The sequence below is a fragment of the Aethina tumida genome, chromosome 8, assembly GCF_024364675.1.
Source record: "Aethina tumida isolate Nest 87 chromosome 8, icAetTumi1.1, whole genome shotgun sequence".
Lineage (NCBI taxonomy): Eukaryota > Metazoa > Arthropoda > Insecta > Coleoptera > Nitidulidae > Aethina > Aethina tumida.
In genome coordinates this window covers 4,364,832-4,380,301 of record NC_065442.1, presented here as the reverse complement: position 1 = coordinate 4,380,301, position 15,470 = coordinate 4,364,832, and the positions used below count along the sequence as shown (strand labels likewise).

At 38.9% G+C, this 15,470-nt stretch overlaps 3 protein-coding genes across 3 annotated transcripts; all 3 read right to left on the bottom strand.

Moving 5' to 3' along the window:
* Positions 1–299: 299 nt before the first annotated feature.
* LOC126266396 (intermembrane lipid transfer protein vps13F-like) lies at positions 300–1,550 on the bottom strand. The gene is made up of 2 exons (XM_049970299.1): positions 1,461–1,550; positions 300–923 (listed from the first exon to the last, which is right to left on the bottom strand). The coding sequence occupies exons 1-2, from the start codon at positions 1,548–1,550 to the stop codon at positions 300–302; spliced, it is 714 nt and encodes a 237-aa protein (XP_049826256.1).
* Positions 1,551–4,707: 3,157 nt separating this feature from the next.
* LOC126266395 (uncharacterized) lies at positions 4,708–5,838 on the bottom strand. The gene has a single exon (XM_049970298.1). The coding sequence runs from the start codon at positions 5,836–5,838 to the stop codon at positions 4,708–4,710; it is 1,131 nt and encodes a 376-aa protein (XP_049826255.1).
* A 5,862-nt stretch (positions 5,839–11,700) lies between these two features.
* On the bottom strand, positions 11,701–12,803 carry LOC126266350 (uncharacterized). Its single transcript, XM_049970279.1, has 2 exons — positions 12,159–12,803; positions 11,701–12,096 (listed from the first exon to the last, which is right to left on the bottom strand). Exons 1-2 carry the CDS (start codon positions 12,183–12,185, stop codon positions 11,701–11,703), a joined length of 423 nt encoding a protein of 140 aa, XP_049826236.1. The 5' UTR covers positions 12,186–12,803.
* Between the last annotated feature and the right edge of the window lie 2,667 nt (positions 12,804–15,470).

The window sequence follows — 15,470 nt, the reverse complement described above, 5'->3', positions numbered from 1 at the left end:
ACGAGTAATAAATTACCCCGTCTACGTAAAACCTTTTCGATTAGAAACAGGTCAGGGTGTTTTGTCTTTTGCAGTTCTTGTTCATAAAAACCACCATTGATTATGGTACCCTCAAGATCTTTTAATATGTACGTTCTCGGATTGCTGTGCACCACTTTGAATATCTTGAAAACTTCAGCGGTCCAGTTTGGAGTGTATCCCTTTTCAAACACATGTTTTGCTTTGCTAATTCGTACAAAATCACCGACGGAAAATTTTCCCTGTCCCGTCCATATTTTAATGCCAGCATACACATCTCTCTATAAACGTTCTTCATTTTCCTTGTTCACATCCGACGGTCTCATTTTAATTGTTCGATGCACTGTATTGTTATAATCCGACACTATTTTAGGAATTACGTCTAGCCACTTGTATTCTCCATTCAGTGAAAAATGTTTACACAATTTCTCCTTTATTGTTCGTATTACACGTTCAGCCATCGCTGCTTTTTTGCTGATAAACGTATTGTAATGATTTATGTTGTGCTGCTTCATCAGTCGCTCGAATGAACTGTTGAAATATTCTGTGCCCTGATCAGTTTGAAGATTTTTCGGTCGTCTGTCCGTCAGTATTTTTGCAAATGCTTTTGCCACCTCGGTCCCCGTCTTAGATTTTAATGGTTCCACCCATAAATACTTTGAGAAACAATCAATCACAACCAGTATGTATTTATAGTTTCTATTGTATTTGGCATACTTGTCCAATATTCCAAGATCTGATTGCCACAAATCATCCAATCCTTTAACAACGGTTTGTCTTCTTGGAAAATTTATACGCATCGGTCGGTGTAGTTCATTTACCAGGTCAATTTTATCGTTGTGGTGTTTGCGATTGTTGTAGTTTTTGTTGTTGTTGCTGCTACCATGTCGAGTCTGTTTAGCCATCTGTCAACTGAAGGGTTTCACTCGCACTTTACTGATTATCTGATTGTGTCGCTGGATCTAATCGGTTCATGAGCCATGATATCCATTCTACAGTTTTATCCAATCTCTCTTTTATAACAATTATTTCGTATTCATGATCCTCAAACCTTTTATCTACATATTCCTTGTTTACTGCGTCGAGAAGGTTCGTGGCTGCCAAGACATTACACAATTTTCGACTTTTACAATCAATATTTCCGTCTCGAGTAAACTCAAAGGGTAGTAAGACGGGTTTGCAATTTTTATGATCCTTATTGCTGAACTCTTTGCGTGAGGACTGTCCGAACTTGTTCAGCCCCATTCTTACACTGATTAAAATGCATTAAATTTTTTAATTTATTATTCCACTCTCTTTTAGTTCTTCAATGATTGAAATAATCTCATTGTCATGTGCGTTATTTCCGGCATGTTTTGACGAAACCAATAGTTTTAGACGTTGTACCAGTTCGTTTACATCATCCCAATAAACGTATTCGATGGGTTTATTCAACGTATTACAGGGTACTCGTCGTTGTTGCCGTCGTCGTTGTTGTTGTTGTTGCTGTCGCTGTATTTCACATCCTCCTCCTCCTCCTCCTCTACTTCCATCGCCAGTTGATGAGCCCTTGTTTGATTGTTCCATAAGCGGCTTAATCACTTTTCTGTATTTCAGCGTATTCGTGCCTCTTATAGAGCCATTAGGTGCATAATTTCTTCGATGTACATTAGTACACTTTAAATTTTCTAAATACGCTTTTGTATCGTGTCTTGTAAAAAAACGGGACTTTTTTTAAACAGCAACTCGTAAATGCCTTTTCGTCCGTCGTACGTTCGACCTCCAATTGTAAAACGATCCAGTTCGGTATCGAAATTAATTTCAGAATTTCCAATCAACCATCGCTCCGTTTCTACATCGTACTTTACACCGTACGTTTTATCGACCTCCCTATTTTTAGAGTCATTTAAATACAGGTCCAAGTATGAACGAGTTAAAGGAGTGTAGACGATAGTCGACATGTCGTTTGTGCTGTCGTATGAACCATCACTGTTACTGTTCTTGGACAAAGTTGCTTGTTCCGGATCGTAAAAAATTTCATCTTCAGATTCTAACTGTTTGGAAACGTCATCGTCGTCATCGTCGTCGATTTTCTTCAATTGTGGTGGGTCGCTGTACAACTTTTGCTGTGTTGTTGCTGGTGTGGTCTGTTTTGTAGAATTTTTAAATTTGGCCGTCAATTCAGTTAATGGTTTGGTGATTGGGGTAAATAGTTCACCCAACACTGCTTCACTATCCAATTTGTCTTGTTTAAGTAACTGGTATTTTTTTTCGTATGTTGCGGGATAATTCATCGATTTTACGCATAACCTGAGTATTGTTTGACGACATTGTCACGACTGTTTCCGTTGTATGTTAAACTTACACTTTTATATATTGATCAAATCCTTTTCGGAAGCGTCCATTGTCCAGAGGAAAATCTTTAATAATCACTAAACAACCATAATTTTCCCTCCAACAGTCGCAGCACAATTCCTTGAATCGTTCGTACGCCATGTCGGGAGACACATGTTCGTTGTACACATACTTTAAATTTTTCTCGTCCTGTCGAAATAGTACAATTACATTGCTGTTGTCGCGAATGAGTTGCTTGGATACACTGGTGTATGTTTGTGCTACAAACATGGCATCGATATTCTTGTGTCTACACATGGAGTAATACTCGCGAATTTTATTCTGTTTTTCACATATAACATCGTCAAATATAAATACCGAATTGCATTTAGCTTCCGACGGTTCAATCAACTCATCCTTGTTACTAAACTGAAAATATTCTATTCCTTTGACACGATTTAAAACGGATTCGAGCAGTTTGTACTTTGACTGATACAGAGTTTTTGAATATACGTAAATATTTTCAAAACGTACTCCGTTCGGATCGTAAATTAAAGCCAGTAATGCATTTGTTTTTCCACAATTTGAAGGTCCAATAAACAGAGCTCTGAATGAGTTGGGTAACAATTCACCATGCCTTCTGTTTTTTACACCTGTTGCTGCTTCGTCATCAAGATAATCTAGATTTTCAATGGGTAACTTTTGACGCTGTTGTATGTACTGCATGATTGGTTTGTCTTACACTGAAGCAGTTTAAAATTTTGACTAGGTATATAAGTATTTTACAAAGGAATAAAACAAAAGATAAATTTACAGCAAAAAAAAAAAATTATTGTTATTTCTTGAGCAACTCTCTTATAATGCCTAACATTTCAATTGTACATATCAAAAGTTTATCGAAACTCTCTGGTTTACATAAAAATTGTAGACAGTGTGATGGATTTATTGCCTCTGAAGAATCGGACATCGAAGATAAGGACGGTGATGATGCGGTAATGTGTGAAGACAACTCAGCGTCTAAACCCATCAGTTGATTGCTTTCGTACACTGCACGGAATATGTAAAAACATTCACAAGTATCGGGTCCCTCGACAGTCGTTGGATTAGCCCAAATACATTCAAAATGTGTACCAGAAGATTCGGTGTAAATCTCGCGCACATTAACAACCTTCTCAATTTTATTTTTATACAGTTCAAGTCTATTGATTTTTTCCCGATCTATACACGTTTGAAAAAATTCTTCAATTTTTTCTAAGGTGTACTTGATGATCGGTGACAGCGACGGCGTCGATGACGACGACGACGACGAAGAACTCGGTACCGATGACATTTCGAAACTAAACGTTAAATATAGACGGTTAATTAATTTATAGAAATTCATTACAAATACGGAAATAGGAAAATATAATTTAGGTGTAGGGTTTATGTGTTACGACTCTGTGTCGAACCGCTAATGATAAACTGCTCTGTCCCTATTTAGGATTGTTTATAATCATTAGGCAAACATTAAAATAGTTTTCTCACAAAATATTTTTCCCACCCAACATGTGGTTGCAATCTTATCAACCACAACAGGTTGAAGGGTGTTTACTGTGTCGAACCAATAATGATAAACTGCTCTGCCATATTTAGGATTGTTTATAATCATTAGGCAAACATTAAAATAGTTTTCTCACAAAATATTTTTCCCACTCCAACATGTGGTTGCAATCTTATCAACCACAACAGGTTGAAGGATGTTTACTGTGTCGAACCAATAATGATAAACTGCTCTACCCTATTTAGGATTGTTTATAATCATTAGGCAAACATTAAAATAGTTTTCTCACAAAATATTTTTGCCACCCAACATGTGGTTGCAATCTTATCAACCACAACAGGTTGTTGTGTTGTGATGTTTACGACCCTGTGTCGAATCGATAATGATAAACTGCTGTCATTTTTAGGATTTTTTTTATTATGATATTTTTACTACTCGTACACACAATTAATTTTACAATACATTTCTTGGTGTAATTATTCTAACTACAGGTTTATATTTTAAATTTCTAAATCTAAACGGATTTTCGAAAACATCCCGCCAGCAATTCATTGCAACAATACTTTCACATTCCTTGTTCTTGTTGATGTTGCTGTTGTTGTTGTTGTTGTCCGCCGGTACGTCGACGTCGACAGACTTGCTGGATTCCATGTGTTTGCTACTGTTGTGATCGTTGTGGTGTTTACACAATGAAATATTTTCTCGTTCTATTCACATTGTGATGCCGATATCCAACTTATATTATATTTATTATATTCACAGTGCGGTAGATACTCCAAAACACAATCGTGCACGATTACGCAATATGCTTTTGTTTTCTGGGGAAATGCGACCCTCTATTCAATTTCCAATTTAACATCTATAGTACCCAGTTTCAGTGCTGTATTTCTTTTGGAGCAATCAATAACAAATATGGTATTATCCTTAAACGTCGAATAATCGAGTAGAGGTTGCTTTGCTTGGGATGCATCATGTTTGAAATTGTTAAAAAACTGAGTATAGTTGTAATGTGATTCGGTATAACTGTGTTTGGCAAAATTCAAACCCTGTCGTTCAGCTGGATAATATTCACCGTTCAACACGACCCGTACTTCCGAGGCGTGCATATTATCAAAGACGGTCGTATCAACCGAATCATTTTCTCTTTTGTCCGATTGAAAAGCAGCAATTACAAATCGTGGACTCTCCACAGCTGTACATATTTTCACACCCCAAATTTCCTTCGTTGATCCAGTTGTTAATTGTGGCAGTTCATGATATTCCCATCTTCTGAATGGTAAAAGTATAGGTTTATCATTTTTTATCGAATCCAACAATTTTATTTTCAGCATGTCATTTGGAACAACAATGGGTGCTTTTAGACAAATGTTGGTCATTTTGATGATACCTGAGGTGGGTGCTGTATCTTTCAAGGATTTACACACAATAGCATCTAGATCGCTTCGAGCTCTGACCAATCTTAAGGTGTGTTTACCAAATTGAGCTAGTTTATAGTCGATAAATAGACCAAACAGATGATGCAGTGGTATTCTTAAAACAAACGTTGACTTGTTCTTCGTCGTAACTAGATTGTTTGGGTAACACCATCCTGCCGTACTCAAAATATTGCTATCCATTTGATTGTAACAAAGATATCCTCTAATTGTGGAGACGATTCCCGGTGTACGAACAGAGTCCACTTCTTTTCCGTTTAGTTCGTACGTGATATTGTCAAACATAAATGCACCAGCATTGTTGACCAGTGAAACTTCACCTTCACCACCATCTCTTCTCAGCTCCCCTTCAATCACAATTGCCGCCTCGTGCATCAGTACCCAGGAATCCCTCTGGTTTATGGAGATTTCAATAACGTCATTATTATTGAACGATTTTATGTATGGGTAATAGGTGCGAGTTTCCATTTTTTGAATTGTTTCGTCGTACCGTGGTTTGCGGTAGACCTCGAACACCTGATTGTACGACGACATTGTAACCCAGTGATTGTAAAAACAATACGTTGTCTAGAGTCAAACGTTGCTTCGGCCTGCGCTTCCGCTTCTGCTTCTGTTTCTTCTTTTGCTGTTGATAATTAAGCTGATTCACACACGATGACGGTTTTTCATATACTGATGGATTTGTACTGTTGTTGTCCGAATTATAGTAATCGAAAGTCAAACCCATTTTACGTGAGCTTTTTCAATTCCAATCGGATAATAATTTCCTCCCCTCGGAAATTAACAGGTTCAAAATTTTGATCCAAAATCTGCAGTGAAATGTTTTAAATTTGATTTCTGTTCACTACGGGGAGATAGATAATATGTCTTGGCGTTTCGTCAATCGCGTAGCCAGGGTTGCTGTCCAATGCAAATTCGTAGATGGTGTGTGTCGGTCTGTCCTTGTAAAACGCACCCGTGGTAATGTTACAGTCGATATGTAATGTTTTCACCTTTACTATATCCACAGGTAAGTCAGATTCGTAAAGTGTTCCTGTTTCTAGAATTTTGCCGAAAAACCCAACAATTTCCCAACAGAAGACGGAGTGATGAAGTCAATTGCAAGTGTTTCGCTATATATTTCGCACTTGAGGGTGTTATGGTTAGGTTTTATCGATAAAATCTTTCCTTCCGCTAACTCATCTTCAATGGAATCTTGAATAATTCTCTTTCGTAAATATTTTTCAATATCACTTATTTCATATGCACCCTCGGGGATTTCTATATATCCGATACGATTGGCTATGTTCCGGTAGTTAAACGTATTACAATTTGAATCAATATTCGGAATACTGTTGTACGAATGAAATCCAATTAAGGCGAGCCCGTACTGTACTTCGGGATCCAACTGAATAGGATTTACAAAATCGATATTTAATATGTGGTTGGTACTTGTAAGAGTAAATATATATGACATTGCTCTCACAACGTTTCAAATAAGACTGAGTAATAGTTTAGCTCACTGCTTATTTAACACAAAATAATAGAAAACGCAACAACAATAACAACAACAACAGCAATTGTGGATGTGTGTGTGCGTGTGGGCGTGTGTGTGTGTGTGCGTGTGTGTGTGTGTGTGTGTATATTGAAAAGTTAATGTATGTAAAATCACCATCAAATAAAACTCAATTAAAATTAATGATTTTTCTTTATTATTATTATAGTATGACAAAGTATTCATTGTTTTATATTGTATAAAAATTTCAAGCAGTAACGACCACAGGATGACTCATTAAACTTCTGCTCAGGGTGTACATTGTAATAAATTTGACAATTTTTTCCCATGTATCGAATTATTTCCAGCGGTGGTCGTAAATCCCCAAAACTATCATAATACTTGACTTGATTTCCTCTCTTTGCGTAACAAACCCAGTGAGTTCCGTAATTTGTTGAATCGTCCAGGTTCACGACGGCACTTTCGTTTTTCTTAGGATACAAAGGTAGAGCGTCACGCATAAAAACACCTCTAAAATAGGGTATTTTCAATTGTTTGGCAAATTTGATTATTTCATGATCGTAGAGTGCTCGTGAGGGCACTCTTATCGGTAGTTTTTTGGAATTTTTTCCAAGAACAAACCGTATCCTTTTGGGTTTTTTCGTAAGTACAATCCACTACCCTTTTTTCCTATTTGCTTCATGCGTTGATTGTGTCGTTTCTGTTCATCTAGATTCTTCTTTGCATTTTTCGCGTCGACTATTGTTTTTGCCACACCGGCAGCACCACCCATTAAGGCTCCAAGACTTGATAAACCAGCGAGAATTGGCAGTAATGGCAGAATTCCTCCTTGTTTCGAACTAAACGGAATTGTTATAGGTACCTTCACGTTTTTTCGACCTCCAATTCGTTTAGTGTTGACTTTGGCTATTTTTATTGCCGCTGCAGCGATTTTTCGTAGTGACTTGCTACCTGGTTTTATGTCGACCGATTTTAAAATCTTTTTATCGATTTTGTCGACAATGTCTTTCTTGAATGAAATTTTTGATTGGTGTTGTGTACGATGGCCCATTCCGAGCTTCCTTTTTATCTTCATTCCCGTTGTTACAAGCCACGCGGCTGCTTTTTCACCCAAATTAGCGTTCTTGGATTTTACACGGTTCCACGCCTCGTTTTCCAAAACAAAGTCTGCCTTGTGTCTATCCTGCAGCGATTTATTTTCCTCGTAGGCAATGTCGTGTCGTTTACAGGCTTTGTCCAACTCGTTGATACCTGTATCACCTCCCGCTAGTCGTTTTTTCAATTTTGTACCAGGACCACAGTATTGATAAAATGGTAGATGTAATTCAAACGGTAAGTTGTCAATAACAGAGTTTAATAAACCATTACCGCGATACTCAATGACCAACATTGAAATGAAATGTCAGCACTCTGTACATCATATTTATCACCGATGTTTTCAAACAGTGAGGTAATTGAAAAAAAAACATTCAAATTTATTTGTAACGTATATTTTTAATATTAAATTTTTTCTCAATACAATATATATATGTCGGAGGGTTCATGTGAAACGCAAGTAGTACTATGGGTTGCATACTTATAGTACTTGGGTGGAATCAGCGGAAGTGCTAAGCAGGGGATGGTACTCGAACCGAGGGTGACTGTAGAGGAGACCTGCGAGGGCGGACAGAAAAGCTCCGTCAGGGAAGCTGCGTAGAAGTCTTGGCTTGGCTTGGCATAACCGTCGGGATCACCGCGTTTCATACGACTCCTACCTAATTGTTTGACTATTAGTTGTAATCCTGTGCCTGTTAGTTCAATTACATTGTAAGGACTATTTGCGTGTTATTTAATATTCGAAATGGCCGATAATCCTGACCGCGCTGCGACATCAGAAGTGGGATCTGAATCAAGATTTGAATCAGGATCAGGATCTGGATCTGGTGGAAGTGAAGTGAAGTGGGAGTCGCTATTGGAACAACAAAATAGGAACTTTTTGGCTCTTCTACAAGCTCTGCGGCCACCGTCGAATCAGGTCAGTGTAGAATTGCCAGAGTTTGATCCGGATACAGAGAACGCTGATGCACAAGCTTGGATCTCGACGGCAGATATGTGCATTTCGGACAAATCAATGAGTGGTGCACCCCTGATAATTTTGCTTAGTAAAGCTTTAAGGGGTCAAGCATCCTCTTGGCTATCAAAAGTGACATACCCGGAGATGACGTGGTCGGAATTTAAAGACATTTTTGCGTGAAGATATCATTGTCCCGAAACAACAGCGACTGTTTTTCTAAATTTCCTAAACAATAAGCCAAAGGATGATGAATGTCTTGCATCGTATGCAGCTCGCCAAATGACGTCGCTAATGACTAGGTGTTCGAATCTGACAAGAGAAGAAATTCTAGCGAGTGCGGTTCTTGCACATATCGCATCATTCGAACCCAGGACTCGTCGACTTGCGATTACCTCCGACATCGATACAAGAGCTAAACTGCTAAAAGAACTGACCGTTTTTTCTTATATGAAAAGGAAATCAACGACGAACGACCTCGACCACAACCCCAATAAAAAGCCTAAATTACCAATGGCTTCAACAATGTGTTACAATTGTGGGAAATTGGGTCATAAATCGGACAAGTGTCGGAGCTCAAGAAATAATGAGAACCAGATGTCGAGACCCAGTACCTCGAGTGGACACCCATCATTCAATGGACCAAATTCAACGAAGCCATCGATTGCCTGTTTCAAGTGTGGACGACAGGGACACTTTGCATCACGTTGTACTGTACCCAACCACTTAGACGCCAATCCGTAGTCGAAGGGATCAAGTACCGAGCGTCGCGTCAATATGTGTTTGGTAAACACACCTGCAGCCACTTTAAAACATAAGGGTGAGAAGTTTTCATTTTGTTTTGATTCCGGGTCGGAATGTTCGCTCATTAAAAAATCTATATCACTTAAGCTTAATGGTAAACGATTTTCTAATGTTGTTGTTATGACTGGCATGGGACAGATGAGTATAAACAGTACCTAACAAATTTAGGCTGTTGTTGAAATTTATAATATCTCTCTTGAAGTATTGTTTCACTTTTTACCGGATTATTGTTTGCAACATGACACAATGATTGACCGAGAAATTTTGAGTAAAGGATTAGCTGTTCATATGACATTTGAGGAATTTAGCCTAAAGAAAATCAATGTAGTTAACATGTGCGTTTTAAACGATTCCTACAAAATTAATTTTCAAAATTTAGACATAGAAACTGACAAAAGCTAGATTTTCTTTTAATATGGAGAAATGTTCTTTTCTTAAAAAAGTCTATTCAATATCTTGTATATCAAGTTTATGAAGTATGCAAAATTTACATAAATATCATAAAGTCATGTTTGATCGCTCTAAAGTCAGACACCAAACAAAATTTGATCCTATGTTTAGAATTGTTTTCTTCCTGATAGAGGTATTGAATGGTAATCTATATTTTTGAAGTCATTAAGTAGCAATCGAACTTATAAGTAAGCGCATGAAAAATCGTGGAAAATACCAGAAAGTTATATTCCAGTTGAACTTGAAGGCGTTGAAAGAGACGTCAGTTTGAGTCCCAGTAGTGAGACTGTGGATTGTCTTACATGTGTCGATCTGCAACTGCAAGTGCAAAATCAGTTGGTTTTGATCATGGCGCAGGGGGCAGAGGCAATGTAGAGACGTTGTGTGTAGATGATCATTGTTTAGACGATGATTCATGTGTTTAATTGGGAATATAAACAAAGGCATTTGAATTATTATCAATGTTCATGTTTGGATATTTTGAAATAGATCTAAACAGTACCTGTGTTGAATGGAATCGGTTGTCTTATTTTGGGAAAGAGTTAATTGTAAAAATGTAATAATTATTTTATGAGTGTCTTGTAACAGATATTTATTTGGTATGACCGCATAAAGAAAATGCCAGAAAACTTTGTACCCAATGACGATGATTTAATCACTTTTTCTGAAGAAGAAGAATCAACGTAAATAATAGTTTAAATCTTAATTTTATTCATTTTTTATATTTTTATTATTATTTTATCATTGGACTGAAAACTGTGTGGACACTGATTAAGTTGAGAGCCGTCGCTGGTAAAGTGGCGAAGAGATTTTATCGCTGGTTAAGTGATAATTTCTAGTGAGAGCCGTCGCTGGTAAAGTGGCGAAGAGATTTTATCGCTGGTTAAGTGATAATTTCTAGTGAGAGCCGTCGCTGGTTAAGTGGCGAAGAGATTTTATCGCTGGTTAAGTGATAATTTCTGTTGAGAGTCATCGCTGGTTAAGTGATGACGAGTCTGTATTGCTGGTTAAGTGATGCAGATCTTGAGGTTTTCATGTCCATAGATAAACTCTAGTCTTATATTCGAAAATATCGTAGATGTAACACGCATTGGGGCAAACTTTTATGCATTTGATTTGAAAGGTTGATAAAACTAAAGATTGTCTGATATTAGTCAGGAAAAGCCAAATGAACTATTACTGTTTGAACTTAATTTGCAGGAAAATCACACGAGGACGTGTGACTTGTCAGAATGGCCGTGTCGGAGGGTTCATGTGAAACGCAAGTAGTACTATGGGTTGCATACTTATAGTACTTGGGTGGAATCAGCGGAAGTGCTAAGCAGGGGATGGTACTCGAACCGAGGGTGACTGTAGAGGAGACCTGCGAGGGCGGACAGAAAAGCTCCGTCAGGGAAGCTGCGTAGAAGTCTTGGCTTGGCTTGGCATAACCGTCGGGATCACCGCGTTTCATACGACTCCTACCTAATTGTTTGACTATTAGTTGTAATCCTGTGCCTGTTAGTTCAATTACATTGTAAGGACTATTTGCGTGTTATTTAATATTCGAAATGGCCGATAATCCTGACCGCGCTGCGACATATATATAAATAAAATATTATTTATTTCGTCTTTTTGCATCGAGGGAGACGGCTATTCCCCTCGCTGTTGCACTTGATGAATCCGCAATGATGCGGAGCCGTCTAGCCTCTATTTGGAGACCAGCAAGTGTCGCCGCAGCCTCAACGGCGCGGCGCTCTGCCGCTTCGGCTTTGGCTACAGCGGCCTTAGCCACCGCCTCTGCTGCCACCACCTCAGCGTCCTCCGCTGCCGCATCTGCCTCAGCCTCTCTCCTTAATCTTTGGTGACGTTCACCCTCGCGACGTCTAAAGGCCTTTCTTTCCCCATGAGTGAGACCGTGAGGTGGATACCGGATGATCGGCAGATTCTCCGTCCTTGTGTAAAAATCTGTGTCAAAAAAGGAAGGCCCGCCGCAATCGTCGTCCCAATTTTCCTATATAAGAAAATATATGTTTAATAAGTAAATTGTAATAATATAATAAGCTAAAAACTCACCTCAATCACGTTTGCCCTGACCGACATATTGCCAATGATTTTAAGAATTAAATAAAAATTCTAGACTGTCTAATTCTTCAGAATACAAATGGTTTTAAAGAAAATACCCCACTCTGGAATTCACTGTTTACACCTACACCCTTGTTGTCAACCACTCACAAGTAACCATCCACTCCCACCAAATAGATAAAAAGAAACAACCACCACCTAATGAAGTGAAAAAATCACCACCCTAGAAGAAACGCCCCCACACATTCGAAATGTAATGGTAGAGATGGTGGTGGTACAGGGTCTTATATTTAGACTCTTCTGCTCTCATTTTCATATTCTTACATCAACCATCAGTTTACTAACACTGTTGACTGATATTTGAAAGAATAACTCTGTTGATCATCCTCACGAATATTTTTGTTCGTATTTTTATTTTATTTTTTGACTTCTACTTCATCTTTTTATTCTGCTATCATGGGTAAGTTGTTTTTTTTTATTTTTTATTTATTTGTGTTTATTACAGAAAACAACGCATTCCACTTTGTAAATGGTAATGATGATAATAATCTTGAATCTTCAGACATCATTTTCTACGTTATAGATGAACTTGGCTTGGCACCAAACAATGGTAAATTGATTTATAAATATATATAGGAATACAGGCTATGGAACTGTGTCAGAGAGCGGGTGTTGATATTCCCGTAGAGGGTGCTGGGATTCAGGAGTTGCACACATTCCGGCGTGCTTTACCCAACTACAGAATTACAGTATTCAAATACGGTGCTGGTGGACGATAAGTGATTATTAAAGGACAAAGTGAGGGACCAACTCTTAATTTACTACTTCACAAAGGACACAACAACGCGATTGTATCGTTAACCTCTGTGTTTTCCTGTGATTACCACTGCGAAGAATGTAATCTTCCCTACAATACACTCGTCAACCATCGCTGCAGTGGAATTTGTCCGTGCTGTCGTGAATCACCACTGTGCGAGGATGAGGAAAAAATAGAGTGTGCGGATTGTCATCGTCACTTCAGGAGCCGGAAATGTTTGGAAAATCATCTACAGATTAAGAAGACATCCAACGAATGTGGCGACTTGCGAATGTGTGAATAGTGCTCTAAAACGGTCGATGGAAAACGTAAGCATGAGTGTGGTGAAATTTTTTGAAAAGTCTGTAAAAACACCATCCGATAAATCAACAGTGTTATATTCAGTCAAACACAAAGGAACCCAGCCTTACCGATTTTTTATTCATTTTTTGCGATTTGGAAACACGACAGGAAACCATCCAGACCGACGGCAGTGCAGTGCATGAAATCACATTGTGTGTATTTAAATTGTCCGCCACACCGGTACAGGTCAAGAACACATAGTAGGAAGAGGACTCAAAGTTGACAGATTTAATGAGGAGCAGCGGAAGGTTTACGAGTTTCAAATTTCACCGAGATTGGAGGAGATAAAATGGATACCATGCGAAATCGTTACGGGGCTACCACCATTAAAACGACTCGACTTTGCAACCTAGGATTTTAAGTTATCGAAAAGTGGGAATGTAACTTCCGCATCTTATTAAAACAGTGTTGTGAAGTGCGTTATTTTGTGGAAAACGTGTTGGCAACATCACCATTGAATCCTCGTGATGGTTTTTATGGAGGACGAACCGGAAACACTGTTACATACCACAAATGTAACAAGGGTGAGCACATCAAATGCATCGACGTATACTTGTTGTACCCGTTCGTGTGCAAGTACGGTCGATTTCCTATAGGACACTCTACAATTCATATAGGATCTGCAGCCCGGGACATTGATTTATCCACCGTAGATGGCATGGTGAAATGTAAAATTTTACCACCCACGTAACTGTACCAACCCGTTCTCCCCGTCAGGATGAAGGGAAAGTTAATGTTCGCCCTTTGCAACAGCTGTAGTGAAAGTTCGCAACAACATGAGTGTTGCCATATGGAGGAAGAGCGGTCGTTCACCGGGACGTGGGTCATTGTAGAAGTACTTAAAGCTTTGGAAGAAGGCTACAGGATAGTGGAAGTGTTTGAAGTGTGGTCTTACGAAACGCGTCAGTACAACCATGCGGCGGGCCAGCTGGGTTTTTTCACAGAAAAATCATCAAAATTAAACAGGAAGCTGAAAAAGTGAAACTAACACTGGAACGCATCGAAAATAACCCTGGTCTTCGATCCCTCGCCAAACTAATGTTGAATTCGTTCTGGGGAAAGTTTGGACTGTGCGAAAACCAGCCCCAAAAAACCATCGTCAACGATCCTCAGGAGTGCTTTGATCTCCTTGCGCATCCGTCGAAGAACAAACTGTTGTAATCAACTACATAAATTACCATTGAATAATTAATATTGTATGTGTATGTTTTCTGTTTACTTTAGAAACACGGTTTTTGCACCAATCAACGACTGGGATTCGAAAGCAACAACGAAAGACAGAACTTTTTCACCTCTTTTTCATGTATCGAAATAACAAAATGTATAATAAATTGTAATATAAATGTACAATAATAAATTGTAATATAAATGTACAATAATAATAATAAATTGTTAACTTATTGATGTGTTTTTGTTTTTAATATGTAATAAAGCATAATTATAAATTAATTGCATTTTCATTCACTCTTACGTCTTCCTACACTTTTGGTTTGAGGTGGCCCCCGACTCATACACTCGTGACGTCACTCATACGCTTTTGGTCTGAAGTGGCCCACGAACGGGTAAAATAAACAAATGTGCGCATATGCGTCTTCCTTCGCTTTTGGACTCAAGTGGCCCACGAGGAAAAGTAAACAAAGGTGCGCATGTCATACACTCGTGACGTCACTTCTAGGCTTTTGGTCTGAGGTGGCCCACGACTCATACACTCGTGACGTCACTTCTACGCTTTTGGACTCAAGTGGCCCACGAAAGGTGCGCATGTCATACACTCGTAACGTCACTTCTACGCTTTTGGTCTGAGGTGGCCCACGACAAGGGTGGCGCTTGCCCACATACCGACAAAGGCTATAAACCATCACAAACAGATGAGTGGCGCGTGCCCACATGCCGACAAAGGCTACAATCCGCCCCAAACAGAGGTTTTGGTCTGAAGTGGCCCTCGAAAGGTGCGCATGTCATACACTCGTGACGTCACTTCTACGCTTTTGGTCTGAAGTGGCCCACGAAAGGTGCGCATATCATACACTCGTGACGTCACACCTACGCTTTTGGTCTGAGGTGGCCCACGACAAGGGTGGCGCTTGCCCACATACCGACAAAGGCTATAAACCATCACAAACAGATGAGTGGCGCGTGCCCAC